This window comes from Stomoxys calcitrans, chromosome 4 (assembly GCF_963082655.1).
Source record: "Stomoxys calcitrans chromosome 4, idStoCalc2.1, whole genome shotgun sequence".
NCBI classification, from domain to species: domain Eukaryota; kingdom Metazoa; phylum Arthropoda; class Insecta; order Diptera; family Muscidae; genus Stomoxys; species Stomoxys calcitrans.
Genome location: NC_081555.1, coordinates 73,643,751 through 73,665,084, shown reverse-complemented (window position 1 = coordinate 73,665,084; position 21,334 = coordinate 73,643,751). Strand labels below are relative to the sequence as shown.

At 38.3% G+C, this 21,334-nt stretch overlaps 1 protein-coding gene across 2 annotated transcripts in view; it reads right to left on the bottom strand.

Moving 5' to 3' along the window:
• LOC106086291 (myb-like protein P) overlaps positions 1–21,334 on the bottom strand; it is a 198,246-nt gene that overhangs the window by 22,686 nt on the left and 154,226 nt on the right. For both annotated transcript variants that reach the window (XM_059366875.1, XM_059366876.1), the window contains exon 5: positions 2,612–3,592. In XM_059366875.1, the coding sequence (XP_059222858.1) occupies positions 2,612–3,556 (945 nt within the window). In that variant the 5' untranslated portion in view covers positions 3,557–3,592. The remainder of the gene's footprint in view (positions 1–2,611; positions 3,593–21,334) is intronic.

Here is a 21,334-nt window from a genome sequence, read left to right as displayed (position 1 = left end):
AATTGACGTATTGGAAGACAACATTGAAGCATTATTCGTGAGATATCGGCAGAAATGTTCGAAAGAGTAGCCAAATTTGGACTAAGCGGATGGAGCATTTGAGGCGCAGCCACGGTCAACATTTGCATGAAATAATCTTCAAACATTCAATTATATGGACCGTACTATTGATTCAAATAAAGATTTCATAAATTTTTCAAAATTTTATGTGTTTTTTTTGTTTTTTGAAAAACTTTCCTATAGCTCTTAAAAAAACAACCTTTTTAAGGAAATTTTTGTTCTGTGCCTGGTTGGGCTAGTGTGTATTTATTATTTGTATAAAAATGAAAACAGGATAAAAATGAAAAGATTTTCTTCATTCCGATACGGATATCGAGGTGTTTAATACAATTCACTGTTCATTATTTCAGTGAAATTAGATAATAAATGCTGCATTTATGGGGCCTTAATGGATAGATCGGTCTATATGGCAGCTAATGCAGTCCGGAAAATATTTACCATTTTAGGTTTGGTTATCTGGGGTCTAGTAAAACTCTCTACTCCGAAATTCTATGTAAATCGGTGAATAAAAGCGCTTGTCATATAGTACACACCCTGTACCGAAAGATCGGTATATTCGACAGTTATATATAAATAGGAATAGGTTAGATTAGGTAAGGGTTAGGTTGAAAAGAGGGTGCAGATATTAATCCGCCCCATGCCACTATGGACATACACCTAAGCCAGTAATCGGCTTGTTGTGCGCTCTAAAAACTATAAAGTAACCTCTAACATGCTATCACTTGCCGCACCGATTTTACATAAGTGAGCTCGTAGTCCTATGTGTCCCGTTATGATACCAATAGCTATATTGACCTGCTTCTTGCTTCCTTTCAGTAATAGCCTCATCTTATCACGATCTGGATCCCCCCATAGGAATTTCGCCGTCTTACCGACCGTTTCGTTGTTCCACAATGTTGCATACGCATTCGTCGCCACCAACCAAGTTTATTGACGGCAGTCCTCTGGCTTTTACCGCCAAATCGTCTGCCCTTTCATTTCCCCTTACTCCGTTATTGCCCGGCACCCAAACGATGCGGATTTTCCCATCCTCAGAGAAGGCATTAATCTCCTCTTACACTGCAAGACTGCTCGTGACCTTACCGTCCTGGATGTTATTGTCCTTATGGCAATTTCACTGTCCGTAAAGATGTTCACACTCGACGTCCTCGCGTTAGCACCACACTACTTCACGCATTCCGTGATCGCCCGGATCTCAGCCTGCAGAACCGTATTATTGTAAGGCGGTCTAAAAAGATCTCAGTCCCTGGGTTCTCAATGTAAACCCCCAGGCCCAATCTGTCCTTTAGCTTTGATCCATCCGTGTAACATGATCTTCCAGATGGCATAACAAGGGTTCCGTCAATCCAAGACTGTGCCAATGGCAGCAGTGCCTCGCACTCGACTTGAAGGTTCATCTCAGTTATCCGATCGGAAACCTCTTCCCTTCCTTCCTGGTTTCCTATCGTCACCTCGATTATACCGCGATGGTATGAGCTGCTCCAATCCTCAATCCATTCTCCCATCGCCTTCTGAATAGGAATAGGTTAGGTTGAAAAGAGGTTGCGAGTAATAATCTGCCCCATTCCACTATGGACATACACCTAAGCCAGTAAATATGACTATAATTGGGCCATGGGCCTATTATGACTCACTGTTCAAAATTGGTAATAAATGCGCCTATTATTGGTATAACACACTCTACCGAGAGATCTGTCAATACGTCTGCTATATTAAAATTGGGTCTGATCGGGATCATATTAAATGCAAGTGTCGTGACTATAAGTACAAGTCGCTATTTCAAATTTGCCCCTGTTATGGTTTTTAAACTCTATACTGGGAGATCGGTCTATATGGGTGATATGGGAACAAAATACAGGTCTACACAACATTTCAGCTCAATATCTCAATTTTTAAAGGCTGTAGCTTGATTACAAATGGCACACATACAGACGGACGGACAGACACACAGACGGATATCGTTAAATCCTTTTTCAATATGTTGCAAACGGAATGCCTAAATGTATATGCTCCCTATCCTAAGTCTGTGATTAAAAAAAATATATATATATAAAATCCTAGAAAGTGTAATACTTCATACTAAAAAGAAATTGTATCGACACGCCTTCTCTATAGAGGTGACTGACACTTATTGTGTGTTAAGAATCCAAGACCGGAGCAACCGGAAGAGAATATAATTTTCTACATCTCCGTGCGGTTTGGGAACGAGTGTATCTTGAAAATTCCAGATTTCACACTACGTCAACACCTAGAAAAGTCCAAGAGACACATATCGTCGCCTACCTTCTAAGGTTCATAAGTTCAAAGGTTCTTGAGTCATGTTCTGCTATGGTTTTCGTCAATAAGTGCGACTTAAGTCGCACTACGTATAATGTGCGATGATTTTTTTTGTGGTTGGCTAACCAATTAAATTCGCCCACTCGATGCAAACCTAGCACAAGGTTTTGCAATATCTCCCTAGTGGAAGTGCTTACACCTTTGTTAAAAATAAAAACAATTATGACTGGCATCTGGCCGTAATTATGATTTATTAGGAAAATAAAACACAAACCTGTTGCTCGTGGTTTTCATCGATCGATTGTATTTGAGGCAAGTCACTTGCACTACGCTGTGGTTGTGGATGTTGCTGGAGCTGAGGATGGTGCTGCTGTTGCTGCTGCATATGAGTGTTGTGTACTAAGACGGCATGAGTTTGCATACGCTGTTGTTGTTGTTGTTGCGATTGCAAATGTTGTCTTTGCTGCTGATGATGATGTTGTATATGTTGTTGCGATTGTGGTTGGGGTTGGGGTGTTCTATTTTTACTGGCTGTTGTTTCCAACTGTTCGTTCATATTCAAACGTTCACTTATATCCGTAATACTGTTACGAGTGCCACTTCCGCATCCGTTTAATGGGGGCGTGGCTACCGACATACTGGGTGGGGCCAAAGGTGGCTTTCTTGCAGTTGGCTGTTGATATGAAGGCGTTGAACGCTTAGTCATCGGCAGTAAAGGCGAGTATTTCTGCTGCCCCATTGATGCAGAAGAGATGCTCGAAAGGTTTGAGGAAGAGTTGGATGAGGCACAGGTTAGCGATGTTGTCATCATTGGTGGCAATGATTGCAATTGATGCTCATGGCTATCATCCATGGATGCGTTGCTGGCATTTTTGTTGCTTTTATTGTTGCCCTTGGTAATTTCAAATATTTGTCTTATATTGTTGAATTTGTTACGACCCTGTTGCACAAAATCATCCAAATTACTGTGACTGCCAAATTTGTTGCGCATGCGTTTCTGCTCATTGCGTGATTTGAGAGTTCCACTATGGCCTGGCTGCACCATCGGTAAGCCCAAGGTATTTTTCGACATTAACGCATTGGCATTTTCCAAAGAGGCTGAGCGTATGTGCCCGCGTTTATTAGCTGATGTGGGTGAGGCTTGTGACTGATGTGGGCGGTTTGATGTTATTGCAGGTTGCGGTGGCGATTTGATAGCCGGGCCTATGGTGGTCGCCATAATTGTAGAATTATCTTGGATGTCTTCGGCGAAGGTCTGCAAAGAGAGGAGAATAAAGAGAATTAATTATCAACTACCATAGAAGGTACGAAAAATATCTACCACTTAGCTGGTTATTAACAATCTAAACAACCTATGGGCTGCGAAAAATATAGGCTGGATGAGATAGTAGATGGACTAAATCGGTTTATATTTAAATAGAAAGAAGGCAATATTCTAATTCGAATTAGCTGAAAATGTACTCGAACCTGTAATAACTACCATATAAACCATTAATCCGATTTGATTTATTAATCTCCTGGAGGGTACAATTATACCTTACGTACCAAATTTCTGTCGTAGAAGGGTAAACAGGAGATCGGTTGAAAATTATTTCGGATCTTCTCGCCAGGATTCGAATCCAGGCGTTCAGCGTCATGGACAGACATACTAACCTAAGCGCAAAATTTCAGGTTTCAGCTGAATCGGATAATAATTACGGCTTCTAGGGGCTCTAAAAATAGTGTTAGCTAAATATCGATACTATTGATATTGTATTTTTTGTCTTGTTTTTTTGGCGATTGATATTTTTTCTATCGATTATATCGCCAAAGTTAAAGTTTTTATAAAATTTAACTAAAATAGGTAATCCGACACTGAATGTGACTTGGCTATTGTGGTTAAGGGAAGTTTCCAAGCACTCTTAGCGATATACTTCAGGAAGATCTACGTACGACAGCTAAGTGAGCCACCGAAAGTGATCTAGCCGTAAATCCGTGCAAGATTGAAGTAGTTCTTTGCGGCAGGAAACACAAGTTACCTACAGTGGAACCTATTTCATTGGCAGGAGAGAATTTTCCATTTACTGAAAGTGCTCAATACCTTGATGTTTTGCTGGACAGGAAATTGAACTTTAAATCCAACATTTTGGAAAGGGCAATAAAGGCAACTCTTACCCTTTACACCTGCAAGAGAGCAATTGACAAAGGTTGGGGGGTTTAAACCGCGTGTTATGCACTGGGTATATACTGCAGTTCTCAAACCTATGGTGCTATATGTTGTTGTGATCTGGTGGATGGTGTTTCAAAAGTTCACCTACTTTTCAATACTCAACCGTATCTAGTATTGAATAGTAGGTGGTCTTTTGTGCATAAAGCCGTACTGAGGACGACACCATCTGATAAACTGAATTTCATGCTGCTCCTTATGTCTCTGGACATTAGGGCTAGACAAATTGCTGCGACCACTGCTGGGTGGCTATGGGAGCTTTTTCGTTGGTCATGCGACGCCTACGGACACTGTGTTATGTTTGGTACAATGCTCGATATCCCAGGAAGTGTGGATAACACATTGCCTGAGTCACTTTTTGATAAGAAGTACTATATCACTATGCCCGATAGAACCAATTGGAACTACAATATCCCTGGTAATAGAAGTTACATAGGCTTCATTGGTGTGTACTCTGAAGAACTTGGACTGGTCGTATCGAGAAGGTTATCCGACCACTGCAGTGTATAGCAAGCGGAGATCCTTGCAATCCAATTGAGGCCATCGTAGCGCAGAGGTTAGCATGTCCGCCTATGACGCTGAGTGCCTGGGTTCGAATCCTGGCGAGACCATCAGAAAAAATTTTCAGCGGTGGTTTTCCCTCCTAATGGTGGCAACATTTGTGAGGTACTATGCCATGTAAAACTTCTCTCCAAAGAGGTGTCGCACTGCGGCACGCCGTTCGGACTCGGCTATAAAAAGGAAGTCCCTTATCGTTGAGCTTAAACTTGAATCGGACTGTACTCATTGATATGTGAGAAGTTTGCTCCTGTTCCTTAATGGAATGTTCATGGGCAAATTTTGCATTTTGCATTTTTGATCCTTGCAATTATATTAGTGGTGGAATGGCTTTGATGTTATGTCATAACGACGATTGGCATAAATATCTTCTCAGACAGCCAGGCAGCCATTAAATACCTGGAGAATGTATTTCTGAATTCAAAAACCGTTTCCGACTTTCGCAGATCTCTCAACGAGATGCCGGGCCACAGACGTATCCCTGGGAATTCTAGAGCGGACGAGCTTGTAAGACTAGGAACTACCTTGGGACTGGAATCTGTGGATATGCCTCGAGCGACATGTAAGCTAAGTCTGCAGGATAGTTATGGTTATGGGCATTCTTAAATTATGTGGCCTGGTCTTGACTTGAAGAGGTCCACCGCTTTGCTGTCGCTGGCTAGAAGAGACTGTAGAACATCGGCTAGGCGTGTGTCTCGCACTAGCAGTCAGAAGGAGTTCCACTATAGGTTTTCATTTCTTTGAGAACTTGTCTGATTTAGGGGATATGAACATTCGTAAATTGTTGGGCTTTTTGATGCGATCTGAATGGTTCAACGGTAGGAACTAGGAGGCTTTTTCTTTCCACTATTCGTAGACGAAAAATTTAAGTGAATCTGATGACAGAAAGCCACTTAAACCTAACTAACTTACTTCTCATTTTTGTTTGAAATATGGGTGATGAAAAAATCAACTATAGTATCGATATTTATCATTAAAAATATCGAAAATATCGAATTTTGTCAAATCGGGCGACCTGTTTAAATTGGAGCTATATCAGATTATACACCGATTTGAACTATACTTGGTACGGATAATAATTATGGCTTCAAAAATTTCCAGAGTCTAACTTTGCGCGTTCGACGGACGGACAGAAGGACAGTGGGACGGACAGAGGGACAGTGGGACGGACGGACGGTCGTATATGTCGAAACGATCAGGTTGATAGGTAGTTTAGGAGGTTTGCTTCAAACAAACGGAATGTCTCCGTTTGTATTTTAATCAAAATGTTTTCAAAAATTTGTTCGAAATGTTAACAGGACAGCAGTTTCTGCGATTCCATTCCGTTAACAGCGGTTTCTTCGCCGAATTACCCAGTCTATCATCACTGTTATCGTTTTTTTTTATTTGCCAACTCTTACAAAAGAAAATGATAACACAAAAAAGGAATCAACAAGACTGAAAAATAATTTGTCTCATAGCCTGCAATTCTTCTTACTTTTATTTAAAAACTCAAAAATTTTAAATAAAATGTACGCAATTAATTAGTAAAAGTGTTATCAACACCAATTTATTCATATTTTTTTATGAAAACACAAAAGAAAAATACTCAAATGCCATTGTATAAACGCCAAATAGTTTGCCGGCGTTTAATTAACGATTTTCTAATCGTGAACGAAAACAGCTGATTTTAATAATATCGATTGTCGTTTAATGTGGCTACTGAATACTAAAATCATAAACTTTTTTGTTATCGATTTTCGATATAATGTATATCGAAAATGAATCAAATTCAGAGATCGATCAAAACTATTTAGTCTACTTACGGAGTAAGTTTCAATTCAATAACTGTACCGTGATTACAATAAATTCTACATTAATTTGTTTAACAAATGGTTTGGTTCCATCCATACAAATCCTTAATTTTAATCCTATACTAGTCTAACTTTTTGAATTATTTCGTTCGAATTCTTTTTAACTATATCATTTTGTACATGTAAGCATAAATGAATATTATCTGGTGTGATATAATGAGTTTACGTTGTTAAAGTAAACCTTTGCATTCTCACTCCACGTGACTTATGACCCACATCATATTTTCGAGCTTCTTATAATTCGCTTATGCCCTAGGATATACTTGTAGCCAAGCATGCGAATGAAAGTTAGAAAAGAAACAAAATTTGCCAAACAAGATCAATCAATTGAGTGACCTAAATTAAAAACTTAAATCATCACCACCATTATTTTTAAGATATCAACCAATACAGCGCTTTGCTACACTGAAAAAAAGTTGGCCCAAATTATAAGATTTTTTCTTATTCGTAGAGTTTTTGCAATGAAAATGAGCCAAAGAACAAAAACTTTAACATGCTATCTTTTAATTTAATTTCCTATTTACTTACGGACTTGACTGGATGACCGGGGAGATTCGCAATATTGGGAAAGAGGTCCACAGACTTCTTAGCAGAACACGTCGTAAAAAGGCGGAAGTTTATTGGGATGTGTATTACACACGGCTCAAGGAATACAATAAGGTTACCATAGCGGCAAATCGTGCCTCCTAGAAGCTTTTTTGCGAACAGGTCGATAGCGTTAATGACGCCGCCAAGATAAAAAAGTTTTTCTCAAAAACCCATGTCCAAACTGAAACTCTAGTGGACGACATGGGGATGAGAGCAGATACAATTTTCCACGTGATACGAAGGGACTCACGGAGACACCGGAATCTTCGAATAATGACGTTGATCGAAGATTTATAATAACGGAATGTATGGTGAAGGAATTCTTGAGGAGCTTCAAACCATTTAAGTCACCCGGACCTGATGGGATATTTCCGGCGTTACTACAGAAAAAGGTAGACTATCTGGCGCCTCGTCTAGCCAAAATTTTTACAGTGTGCATAGGACTTTCATATACTCCGAAAGCCTGGCAGGAGGCAAGGGTGGTGTTTATACCCAAGCCCGGCAAGACCCATAAGCCTTACATCCTTTCTACTCAAAACCATGGAACGTATTGTGGACACCATGATAAAGATTATGACATCCAGCGAACTGTTCAAATACAAACAGTATGCCTATGTTAAGGGAAGGTCGATGGAGACTGCCCTGCACGAGGTTGTGCACAAAATAGAAGAATCCTTCGATGCCAAAACGTACACACTGGTGGTATGCATTGACATCGAGGGGGCTTTTAACAATGTGCGGACCGACACACTGATCCAATTCTTAGAACAGTATCGGGTGGACACGGTCTTTAGAGACAGGTAGATAAATTATGTGTCGCATGCCATAAATATAAGGGAGAAAGTGGCACAGGGCACGCCACATTTTATCGCCATTCCTATGGGTGATCACCATAAATGACCTATTATAATACTTCTAAGGGATAAGGATCCGAACGAGCTTTGCAGAAGCGCCAAAAGGGTCTTGCATATGGCATATGACTTGGCTAGATCCAGAGGTCTCAATGTTAACCTAGTGAAGACTGTAATTTGCCTGTTCTCGAGGAAGACGAAGGTGGGCCAATTTAACGCACCACGTTTCCTCAATAAGACGATTTCCATTTCCTCAATAAGATTCGAGTGCGAGGCACTGCTGCCATCGGCACATTCTTGGATTGAAAAAAACTTAACATGTAAAGATGTTCCTATTTGTGGGGCCATTTTGCGTCTTTATTTTAGATTTAGTTTGACCTTCATTTTAGATTTTGGTCTTTAATAACAGGACGCAAAGTTAAGGATTTATTAACCTACCAATTAAAATAAAAAATACGTAATGTTCTCTCCAAAAAGGTGTCGCACTGCGGCACGCCGTTCGGACTCCGCAATAAAAAGGAGGCCCCTTATCATTGAGCTTAAACTTGAATCGGAATGCACTCATTGCCACGTGAAAATTTGCCACTGTTCCTTAATGGAATTTTCATGAGCAAAATTTGCAAATTTGCAATGTGAAGGAAAATATTTTTCACAAAAGGAGATATGTCCTTAAAAGTTGAAGCGTTGATCAACTTTAAATAAAGTTTGCGTTTATCTTTGGCTCGAATCTTTAAAATTATAACAATTTTTTTTTTTTAAATGTAAGTATCTCATAATTATAGTATCACAAAGAAATTCAACATCAATTTTTTCTATTGTTTTGTTCTGTATTTTATAATTATTTGTGGGATTTATTGTGGCAAAAGATGGCATTCATTGAAGCCAAGAGGCATCTCATATAGGGTATTCACCGCAATCCAACAATGAATTGCAATTTGTTCGTTTTATTCTACGAACCACTTTTAGGTGCCCTAGAGCAAGATACAGTAGAGATATTGTTGCTGGTATGAGATACACGTATGCAATAGGATTTTTGAGAAGGATCATTTCAAACGCACATAAAATATTATAAATCGGTTTTGGATAAAAGTGGTTTTGTTTTTAACCGAGCCTTTATATATAACCATCTGTAATTTAAGACTCTCAATATAAGGCTATTCCTAACAAGGAAACTATTTCCTTTGAGCTGTATTTTGAGGTGCTGCAAACGGAATGGCGTTAATAGTAACCCCCATACTATTATGGAGGGTATAATAAGGCATACCGATAGCTGAATGGGTAGCTATTACCAGAGGGGATGACCAGTACGATATTCTAATCAGAGGAATTTTTGTTAGATGCCATTATAACTTTACCCATGGAAAAAGGTTAAATAAATTGAATACGATTGAGGAGTATCAATTTTCTTTAGTTCAAACTAAATTTGACAAATTTTACATATATATGTATGTATGTTTTGCAAGTATTAAAAGCCTCATATTTGTAATACTCGTACACCATTCTCTTATCTAAGGTAATTTCAAATAACCTTTCTCGGCATGCATAATTGCCAAAGTACACCGACTTCCTTTTGTTCGGTACTTGGTGGTAATTGTCTTATGATGATGCTTCAGATCGCAATCATGATTATGAATATTTTGCCTCAAATGTGAGTTTAGTTGAACTTCGCCGTCATCACCACCGGCTTTATCACTTACATTACACCCAAGATCAACACGACATGACAATGGATGGATGAATAGTTTATGACTTGTATGAATTTGTTGTTTGCTTTCATCAGATTGTTGCTGTTGTTGTTTGCCTCCATTTTTTCGTATTGTTTGAGAAATTCATGGCATCACGTTTAAATGTGATTCGTTTCACTTCAAATGGAGCGCGATGACACTCTGGGTCTAGGTTCAACTGACTCTGACGCTGAGACGATGATGAATAAACAGCGTGTGCCACAGGCACATTAACCCAATTTTTTGTGGGTTTATATTTTATTGTTGTTTCATTTTTGTTCTGTGATACGATTTATCTTAGAGTTTTAACTTGTGTTTGTTTGTTTTCATGGCAATTTTTACTCGCTTGAGTTTTTGAAATCAAATTAATATTTTCAAGTATGCAAAATTTTAGTAAAAAATTTTCCAACTGTAATTTTTGAAGTTACGCTTATGTTGTTGTTAAGATTTTATCGTTATTTCATGGTTTGCAAAAATTTTATACCCCTCAAGTTTCAGAGAAGGATATATGGTTTAATGGCAATTTTAACAAAACGAGTATTTTGATCACTTTGAAATAGAAAGTTCATTTTATAATCAAATCATAACAATTTTGTTCATGTTTCAATTGCACCTATTTTAAAATTTATGGATAACGCAATAGTTAAGTAATCATATTCGATTTATCATATCTGAGTGATGAAGTCTTTCGGGAACTCATAATATGTGACTCCACAAATGTTGATCTATTGATCTTAAGTTTTTGACATTTATAAGGGAGGACATATGCAAATTTGCCCATGTACATTCCATTAAGAAACAGCGAAACTTCTTCCACATCAATGAGTGCTGTCCGTTACAAGCCTATGCTCAATGATAAGGATCTTTGTTTTTTTATACAAAGCAAATATGATTAAATTATCATAATTTTGTTTGTAAGACAGTGAGATGTTTTAGGCCCTTCGATATCCTTCGTCAATTTGACTCAGATCGGTCCAGATTTGGATATAGCTGCCATATAGACCGATCCTCCGATTTAAGGTTTTGGGCCCATAAAAGGCGCATTTATTGTCGGATGTCGCCGAAATTTGGGGCAGTGAGTTGTGTTATGCCCCTTGACATACTTCTGCAATATGGCACAGATCGGTCCAGATTTGGACTTAGCTGCCATATAGACCGATCTCTCGGTTTTAGGTTTTGGGGTCATAGAAGGCGCATTTATTGTCCGATTTCGCCGAAATTTGGGACAGTGTGTTGTGCTAGACTCTTCGACATTTTTCTGAAACTTGGCCAAAATCGGTGCAGATTTGGATATAGCTGCTATGTAGACCGATCTCTCGATTTAAAGTCTTGGCCCCATAAAAGGCGCATTTATAATCCGATTTCACTGAAATTTGACACAGTGACTTTTGTTAGGCTTTTCGACATCTGTGTCGTATTTTAGATATAGCTACTAAAAAGACCAATATTTTGTTATACACAATTGAACAATGACTTGTACTTAATAGTATTTGGTCCAAATCGGAACATATTTCGATATAACTGCTATGGGACATAAGGTATGCAATTTTCACCGGATTTTGATGGAAGGTGGTTTACATATATACCCGAGGTGGTGGGTATCCAAAGTTCGGCCCGGCCGAACTTAACGCCTTTTTACTTGTTTAAATATGTATTTAAAATAAACAATAAATCTGTATTTTTAAAATATTTACATCAAAACGAAAGACTTAGGAAACGAACTAGAGCAATTTGAAGTTTCTTTATAAAGAAAGGCAAGTAATAGCGTGCTACGTTCGGCCGGGCTGGATCCACCATGGATCGCATTTGTCAAGCTTTTTGCTCTGTATTTCTTAATTAGCAAGCAAAGGATAATGGATAAAAATTGCCATGCTATTGGAGACATATTATGTAATGGACCGATTCGGACCATACTTGGTTTGCATGTTGGAGACCATAGTAGAAGTCATTGTGCAAATTAAATTTCAGCCAAATCAGATAAGAATTGCGTCCCATAGCGGCTCAAGAAGTAATATTGAGGTATCGGGTTATATGACAGCTATATCGGATTATATACCGATTCAGACCATATTTGGCACGAATGCTGAAGGTCATAGGAGAAGTCGTAGAAGTAAACGTCCTCTATAGGCTCAAGAAATATAATCGGGAAATCATTTTAAATGGGAGCTATATCAGGTTATGAACCGATTTAAACCATACTTAGCATAATTCTTGGATTCAAAATATGCAAAATTTCAGCCAAATTGGATAATAATTGCGAACTCTAGAGTCTCAAGAAGTCAAGTCCCAAGATCGCTTTATATAACAGCTATATCAACAAAAACGACCTACACTAATAGAAAGAATTTTTGAAAAATTTCAAGTGCCTAGCTTTATTCCTTCGAAGGTTAACGTGCTTTCGACAGACGGACGGACATGGCTAAATCGACTTAGAATGTCAAGACGATAAATAATATATATACTTTCGTGGGTCTCAGATGAATGTATCCATGTGTTACAAACGGAATGACAAAATTAGTATATCCTTCATCCAATGGTAGAGTGCATAAAAGGATAATATGAATTGTTCTCAATTTATTTACCGAATAAATTAGGATATCTGTCAGGCTTTCTTTCCGGGATCAAACTTAGCATTGCTCGGTTCAACACAGAATTATTCCACAACACTTTGAGAAAAAAAATCTTTGTACCCTACACCGCTTCTTTAGTAAATAGGTGAATTTTTTTGAAACACCCGAAAGGTAGAGGAAAAGATGCATTGATAAGTATACGGATCGACTCAGAATCAATTTCTGGTTCGATTGAGCTAAGTCCGTCTGTCTGTCTGTCAATGTTAATTTGTGTACAAAGTCTAGGCCGTAATTTTCATCCGATCATCTAGAGACGAAGCCATTTGAAATTTGGAAAAAGGGAGGATATAGCTCCCATATCTATCAACACATCAGGATGGGAAGATTACAGTAAAAATTCTTTTGTACAATGCTACGCGCCAACCGAACTCGATGACGACAAAGGATGTAACCTATTTTCAACTCAATTCAGTGACATGCTCTCTACCAGAAAGAGACGTTAAACTTGTATTGAGGGATTTCAATGCCAAGTGGGCAATAACAACAATAATCTACAATAAATCATGGGAATTGATACCAGCAATGACAATTGATTTCTGCGCAAAAAAACGGCTCTTTTTTGGAGGCACAAAATTCCCCCATAAACATTACGAGTACACAAATATATTTTGAAATCAGCTGTTGGAAATACACGTAATCAAATTGACAACGTACTTATAAGCAAACTCTTCCTGGGGTTGCAGACGGATGTGAAAGCTAGACGTGGAACCGACATAAAATAAGAAGCACAAAGCTCAACTTCTTAAACTTAAAATAACCCGAAGCATCGCAAATACAAGGCATAATTAACGGAGAAGCTGCACCTTAAATAGGCCGAAATAACAGCAGCATGTACGGAGATGGCCACCTCTGTCATAAGTATTGCTAGGCAATCCCAAAAGCTATGGATAAGCAACGAAACCATAGAGGGAATAGGATACCTGCTACGGGCAAAATAAAGTGTTAAAAAAACCGCAGCCAGGACTGACTATCGCGCCTCCGCCTCACTGGTCAAACGACTAGTTCACAGAGATAAGCGAATATATTTTAATATGTTAAAAGAACAAGCCGAAAATGCAGCCAATATTGGAAGCATGCGTGGCGTTTACGAGTCAATAGAACAAATGAATTCCAACAGTATAGCCCAGTGCGCTGAAACCCACCCAGGGATATACCTACAGCTCCACCAACCTGCAAAGGAATTAAGACCGTTTTGGTCTTACTCAAAAATGGCAAACCAGTCGGTACTGACAACGTACCTGGCGAACTGTTGCGGTATGGAGCACACCCCATTGCTCAATTAATCGCTCCAATCATCAGAGAGGCCTGGGAAAAAAATTTTATTCCGTCAGAATGGAAAAAGGCATCATGGTCACGATCCCAAAGAAGGCTGACTTCAGCCAGTGTAAAAACTGGAGAGGGATAATTCTGCTCAACGCAATAAAAAAGGTTATGTCAAGTCTGCTGCTGCAGCGTATTTCGCCTGCAATTGACTGCATTTCGCGGAAGGAACAGACAGTTTTCCGGCAAGGACGTTCTTGTGCCGATCACAACAACTTCTTGCGTATATTCATAGAACAGACTTCAGGACTTAATACACATCTATACCTTTTAATCATCGACTTCAATCGTGAAACTATTTAGGAGTTGTATAGGAATGCTGAAGTTTCAATCCGTTTCAATGGATAAGGGAGCAATCATTGCAGGATCGATAAAGGGGTGAAGCAGGAGTGCATCTTATCGACGACGTTCTTTTTAGTTTTACTAGATTCCGTCGTAGAAGCGACAAATACTGAGGCACTTGGTTGGGTCATATCCTACGCCGACAGCTCAATGATATAGCGAGAAATATCTTAGACTGGAATCCGCAAGGACAGCGAAGGAGGGAAAGCCCAAAAAACATATAAATCGTGGTATCAAGCCAAGGCTTTGGCCACCGATAGAATTAGATGGATAAAGCTTGTTGTTGCCCTTTGTTCACACTGAAGTTAGTTTGAAGCTTGTCAATTTGTGTTTGTTTGTTTGTGTGTTCCTTATAGACTCAGAAACGGCTGAACCGATTTTCTTGAAATTTTCACAGATGGTGCATAATGATCCCGTGGTGAAAATAGGGTACTACATTTTTTTATATCTGAAGGAGGGCGGACCCTTTCTCCCCAAAGGGGAAAAATTTACGACCATAGGAATATGGGGCTTAAATGAAATCTCTTTAGGAGTAAAGCACGAATCTGATACCAATATTCTGGGAAAGTGTCTATGGGGCCACCCCACCCCCACAACACTACCCAAATAGAAAATAGTTGCTGACTATTGCAATATGAGGCTCAAATAAGAGGGTTTTTAGAGTAGAACACGAATCCGATATATATTTTCAAGGTCAACTCACTGAGCGGCCGCCCGTCCCACAAGCCGGTCATGTTTGCCGACTATGGAAATAGAGGGCCCAAATTAAAGGTATTTGGGAGTAGACCACGTTTCTGATATCAACATTAAGGGCCAACTGTCTAGCGGACGTCCCACTACCATAACAACCCCCAAATAGGATGTATTTGCTCACCAAGACAATTTGGGTCTTAATGAGAGTGGAACTAAATATTTATAGTTTTTAGGGCCAATATCCCAACCGGACATATTTGCTGACTTTTGCAATAAGGAGTTTAAATGAGATTAGAAAACGAATTTGATATCCAATTTTGAGGCCAATGGCAATATGGGGTTCAAATAAATGATATACCGATATATGAGAATAGAGCACGTTGCTGATATATTTTCCGGACTTAGTGTTTGGGGGACCACCCCAATCCCCAAAACACCCCTAAACCGGGCATATTTACCGACAATGTCAATGTGGAGCTTAAATAAAAGGTATTGGGGGGTGGAGCAAGAATTGATACCCACTTTCGGGACCAATTTTCTGGGGGTCTTCCCTTTACCCAAAATACCCCACAAATAGCATATTTTTACTGACCATCGCAATATGGGGCTCAAATAAAGGTATTTGGGAGTAGAACACGAATTTGATATCCAAATATAGACCACACCCTCCCCTAAACATCCCCCAAAGGGTAATAATTTTTCGACCATGCCAATATGTGGCTCTAATTAAAGGTATTTGAGATTAGAAAACGAATTTGATAACCTTTTTTGGGGTCATGTATTTGGGGGACGCCTCATCGTGTAAACTCCCCTCAAAACCAATGGCAATATGGTGTTTCAACAAATGGTATTTGAAAGAAGAGCACGATGCTGATATTTTTTCAGGGCCAAGTGGCTGGGGCACCATCTCACCCCCGAAAGCACCCCTAAATCAGAGAAAACATGAGAATATCGGGCTGAAATAAAGTATTTTAAGAATGGAGTACACCTTACATCCAAACTTAAATTCGTAGACCAATAAACATCATATGGGGTATTTTCGTAGCATGGTATTTCATTAAAAGCTCTTTAGTTGTCGAAAATATATATTGCAAGCAAAAGTTTGTTCCATATAAAGTAAAAGAAGGCTTAGCGGAGCGGGCCTGGGTCAGCTAGTATCTGATATACTCCAATTGTAAATAAAGGACATGTAAATATACATTTCACACATTCACACATTTGTACAAAATTTGAAACGAATTGTTCTCTTATGTATCTACAACCTATGCCGAAATCGGCTTAAATTAATATAATGCGTTCATTTACACTTATAGGCCAAATTTTTCCTTTTCCTTACTTCTTTTGAAATACAAAAAATATTAATCGAATAATGTTCGGCTGGGCCCAGTGCTATATGCACTTTAGATAGATATAGATATATTTCAAAAATTCTCCACACTAGGGTCCAAAAGTGTAGATAGATTCAATATTGGCCATCTCAGACATTATAATGCACTTAGACCGATATATCGTTGGTCAACCCCATAAAGCCATCCAAACTTCGTTGTTACGCACACTCACACTTAATGGACTAGACTTACTCCAACGGCAAATATGAAATTCTACTGCTTCTATGCCCTCGAGGAGGAGGCTACTTTCAAGTCACGAATCTAAGCTTGCGGAATGGAGCTAACGCATGTAGGAGCTCGAATCTCTTTCTTCCATGGTTCCCACAATGTTTTGAAAACGTCGTAAGTCAAACATTGTAAGCAACTGTTCTTGTATGTGTCGAGATTTTAAGCGTTTATTGTAAATTATACGCTTAGCAACGTTGCCAAGCCAGCCGGAGGCAGAAGCTAATATTTTGTGGTGCGCTTATTATGCTCTTGGTTGATTAAACTAATGTTGCACTTTGGACAACCCGTTTGGATAGTTGCAGAGCGGCTGCTGTTACCTATATTCGTATGATCTATTATGGCAACATAGGTATCTTGTGTTCAGCTGAATGAAGATGAAGTGTTTTCCCAATAAACCTCAACACCATCATCATGGCAATGTTTTGCATCATTATCCTCAAAATATACGTCCGCAACTGCAATAAGGCAGACAACTTGGCGCGAAGACAAAGTTGTGAATGCAATGGGAAGTTTGAAGCTTTTAGATGACCATAATAAAGGAGCAGCGTAAAAATATGTCAATTTGTCCACTATTGATATTGAGCGGTTGGGAGTGTAATTGGGTCAAATCGGTTCATGTTTAGATAAATCTCCCAGCAAAACCAGATCTTCTGGAATGACCACTTGAAAGTATAAAGGGCTTAGCCCAACCGAACTTAAGGCGCTTTTGTATATATAATGACAACATAAGATCCTTTAGAAAAATTAAACTTTAAATTACATAACGTAATTCCAACAAGAAAAAGCGTGCTAATTCGACCGGACCGAATCTTATATACCCCCCACCATGGACCGCATTTGTCAAGTTTGGCCGTTATCTCGGTATAGGCAAACAAAGGATAATTAATAATAATTACTATGCTATTGGAGTTGTATCAGGTGGTGGACATATTCGAGCCATACTTGGTGTGGATGTTATAGACAATAGTAGATCTCATTGGGCAGAATTCTTAGCCAAATCGGATGAGAATTACTCTCAAGAAGTGCAATCGGGAGATCGGTTTATATGTTTCAGGCCATATTTGACACGTATTGAAGGTCATAAGAGAAGTCGTTGTGCAAAATTTCAGCCCAATTAAACAAGAACTGCGACCACTAGGGGCTCAAGAAGAGCAATCGGGAGGTCGGTTTATATAGGAGGTATATCAAAAACATGGACCGATATGACCTATTTACAATCCCAAAAGAATTACACTATTTTGACAAAACTTCAAGAGCCTAGCTTTACTCCTACGATAGTTAGCGTGCTTCCGACAGACAGAAGGACTGACTTGGCTAAATCGATTTTAAATGTCAAGGTGATCAAGAATATATATACTTAAATGGGGTCTTCGAGCAATATTTCTATGTGTTACACACGAAATGACGAAGTTAACTTACAATACGACCGATATTGTTTAGTCAAAAGATAAAGAAGTGACTTTGACCACTCATTCATAGTCGCATTATTCCGAACCACATTCATTTCTTGATCATCATAGCGTAGGACATCATTATCGCCAATGTCTGTCATTGAATTGCAGCAGAGGATCACTAGAAGTTGTTGCCACAATTTACACAGTGGCACACTTTTGAGGACTGTGATTTGTGTCCGTTAGATGGGAGCAGCAACTGCCATATTTTGCCTTAAAAATCTGGATTGCGGCCGCTGCTGCTATAAATGCAACATGCATGAATGGGCCGGTTTATGTTGTGTCTTCCATTTTCCATGTGGATAAATGTCTTTCTTTCTATGGGCCTTTGCCTCAAAGGCAACATGAGCAACATCGTCAACAGCATCATCAGCTATAGCAGCAGCATTGGCTGGCCATTGTTGTCATCGTCAACAGTTTAACTCTTGTCGACTTTATTATTTTGTTGGGGGCTATTTAACCATTTCTGTGGTATTTGATTTCGCAGAGTTGACCGACTGAAGGCAGTTCGACATTCAGGTGAATCCGTATCAGTAGAATACAAGGAGCAATTGTGGTTGTTTGTTTACCTTTTTCTTCCCCCATTTATTTTCATTTAAGTGTGTGATGATGTTGACTCTCAATGGCTGAATGACGGGTGGCGGCACTGTTGACGATGCAGCCCAACCGGTTTTCATTTAGCTGATAGCATTGCACATTGGTCTGGACCATTTTTAATTTTTTAGACAAAATCTAAAACTTATATATGTTTGATATAAGGACATTTAGAACAATATCAACAGAGAAGAAAAATAGTACCTATCACTGTGGTTTGTCAAATGGTCCACTTACAAATAGGGGTGCACTTGCGATTTCAATGTCCATGGATGTCTATGTATTCTAGTAAAAGGTCACCAGATTTATGATTGGATTAGGAAAGGTTTAAATGGCAGTCTGCCTCACTTAGGTTGGGTTTCTCACCATCCAGTAACAATTTATCATATCGATATTCTTCTGGTTAAAGGAATTTTATTTTCTAAATATGTGCTTATTGCAAATCCTTACGATAAACTTCACCCGGCAGATGGGTGGCGGTTAGTGACTTATTGTCCCGATATATAAAACTGTGCATTGCTGCATAATACAACGCTTTGTTCGCGTACTTATCCATTAATAATTTACCAATATAAATTTGCAAAAGAGTAAGAAACATCTGCGGAAGAAAAAAAAAACATCCAGCAGAAATTTGCAAACTCTCATTTATAAGACTCTTCAAATGTTTTTCGCTCTCAGTTCTGCATACATCTTTTAAATTATCTCAAAAATTGTACGAGAAAACCAAATGTGTTAATATTCCGGTTAGCTATCACAAACTTTTTTTTCTACGAGAAACCCCGAAGGTAGTTCCTATCGTTGAGCAATCCAGATTGCTTTAAGAAGCCCAACAACTTGAGAAAGTTCACATCCGAACATTCGGGCATGATCCTGAAGACTTAGCTTACATGTCGCTATGGGCATACCCATAGATTCTATTTCCCCAGGAATGTATTAAGTATTTCGTAGTCTCGCAAGTTAGTCTGCTCTACGACTCCCTGGGATATATCTGTGGCTTGGCACCCAGAACGGGTTTGAATTCAGAAATAAGTTCCCAATAAGTTCCTTGTTCTTCAGAGTATACCCCGCCTGGTCATCTAGTTCGCAACCATCCGTATAGAAGTCTATGTATCTGCTATTACAAGGGATATTGCAGTTCCAATCGGTCCTTTCAGGAAAAGTGTTTTTTTTTATCAAAAAGCGACTCAGCCAAAGTGTAATCCACACTGCCTGGAGGATTTAGAGGAAAATCATGATTTAAAAAAAAAAAATCTGCTGATAATGGCAAGTAGTTCTTCTGTTGTTGCAAAATGTTTGCAATTTCAGACCAGCAGACGATTTGCTAAAAAGTTTGTCGTTTACTGAAGACATCTGCTGCTCAATTTATGGTGGGTGTTATGGGAGAGAAAAATAAAATAAAATAATATAAAATAACATAAAATTATGTTAAATTAAATAAAATAAAATAAAATAAAACATGTAAAAGAGTTCTAAGTTCGACCAGGCCGAATCTTGTATACCCCCCACCATGGATCGCATTTCCCGGGAAAAGAACTCGACAAAGGATAATGGATAGAATTACTATGCTATTTGAGCTATATCAAGTTATTGTACAATTTGGACCATAATTTATTTGAATGTTAGAGATCATAGTAGAAAACATTTTGTAAAATTTCAGCCAAGTCGAATAAGAATTGCGCTCTTTAGAGGCTCAAGAAGTTAAATAGGGAGATCGGTTTAAAGAGAAGCTGTATCAGGCTATAAACCGATTCATACCATATTTGACACGTATGTTGAAGATTAAAATTTTTGTCGTTGTATAAAATTTCAGCAAAATCGGATAGGAATTTCGCCTTCTAGAGGCTCTAGAAGTCAAGACCCAAGATCGATTTATATGACAGCTATATCAGGTTATAGACCGATTTCAACCATATTTAGCACAGTTGTTGAAATCATAACAAAATACGTCATGCTAGAGGCTAAAGAAATCAAGATCCCAGATCGGTTTATATGGCAGCTATATCAAAACATGGATCGATATGTCCCATTTACAATCCCAACCGACATACACTAATAAGAAGTATTTGTGCAAAATTTGAAACGACTGGCTTTACTCCTTCGAAAGTTAGCGTGCTTTCGACAGACAGACAGACGGACGGACATGGCTAGATCGACTAAAATATCATGACGATCAAGAATATATATACTTTATGGGTCTTAGTCGAATATTTCGAGGAGTTACAAACAGAATTACGAAATTAGTATACTCACATTCTGAAGAGTATAATAAAATAAAATAAAATGAAACAAAATAAAATAAAATATAGTAAAAATTAAATAAAGTAGAATAAAATAAACTAAAATAAAATAAAAAAAATAAAATAAAATAAAACGAAATAAAATAAGGTAAAATATAATAAAAATAAAATAAAATAAAATGAAATAAAATAAAGTAAAATAAAATAATATCAAATAAAATAAAATAAAATAAAATAATATAAAATAAAATAAAATAAAATAAAAAATAACTATAAAAAATAAAATAATAAAATAACTCGATAGTTTTATAAAATTTCTGCAATGTTTGGCTAA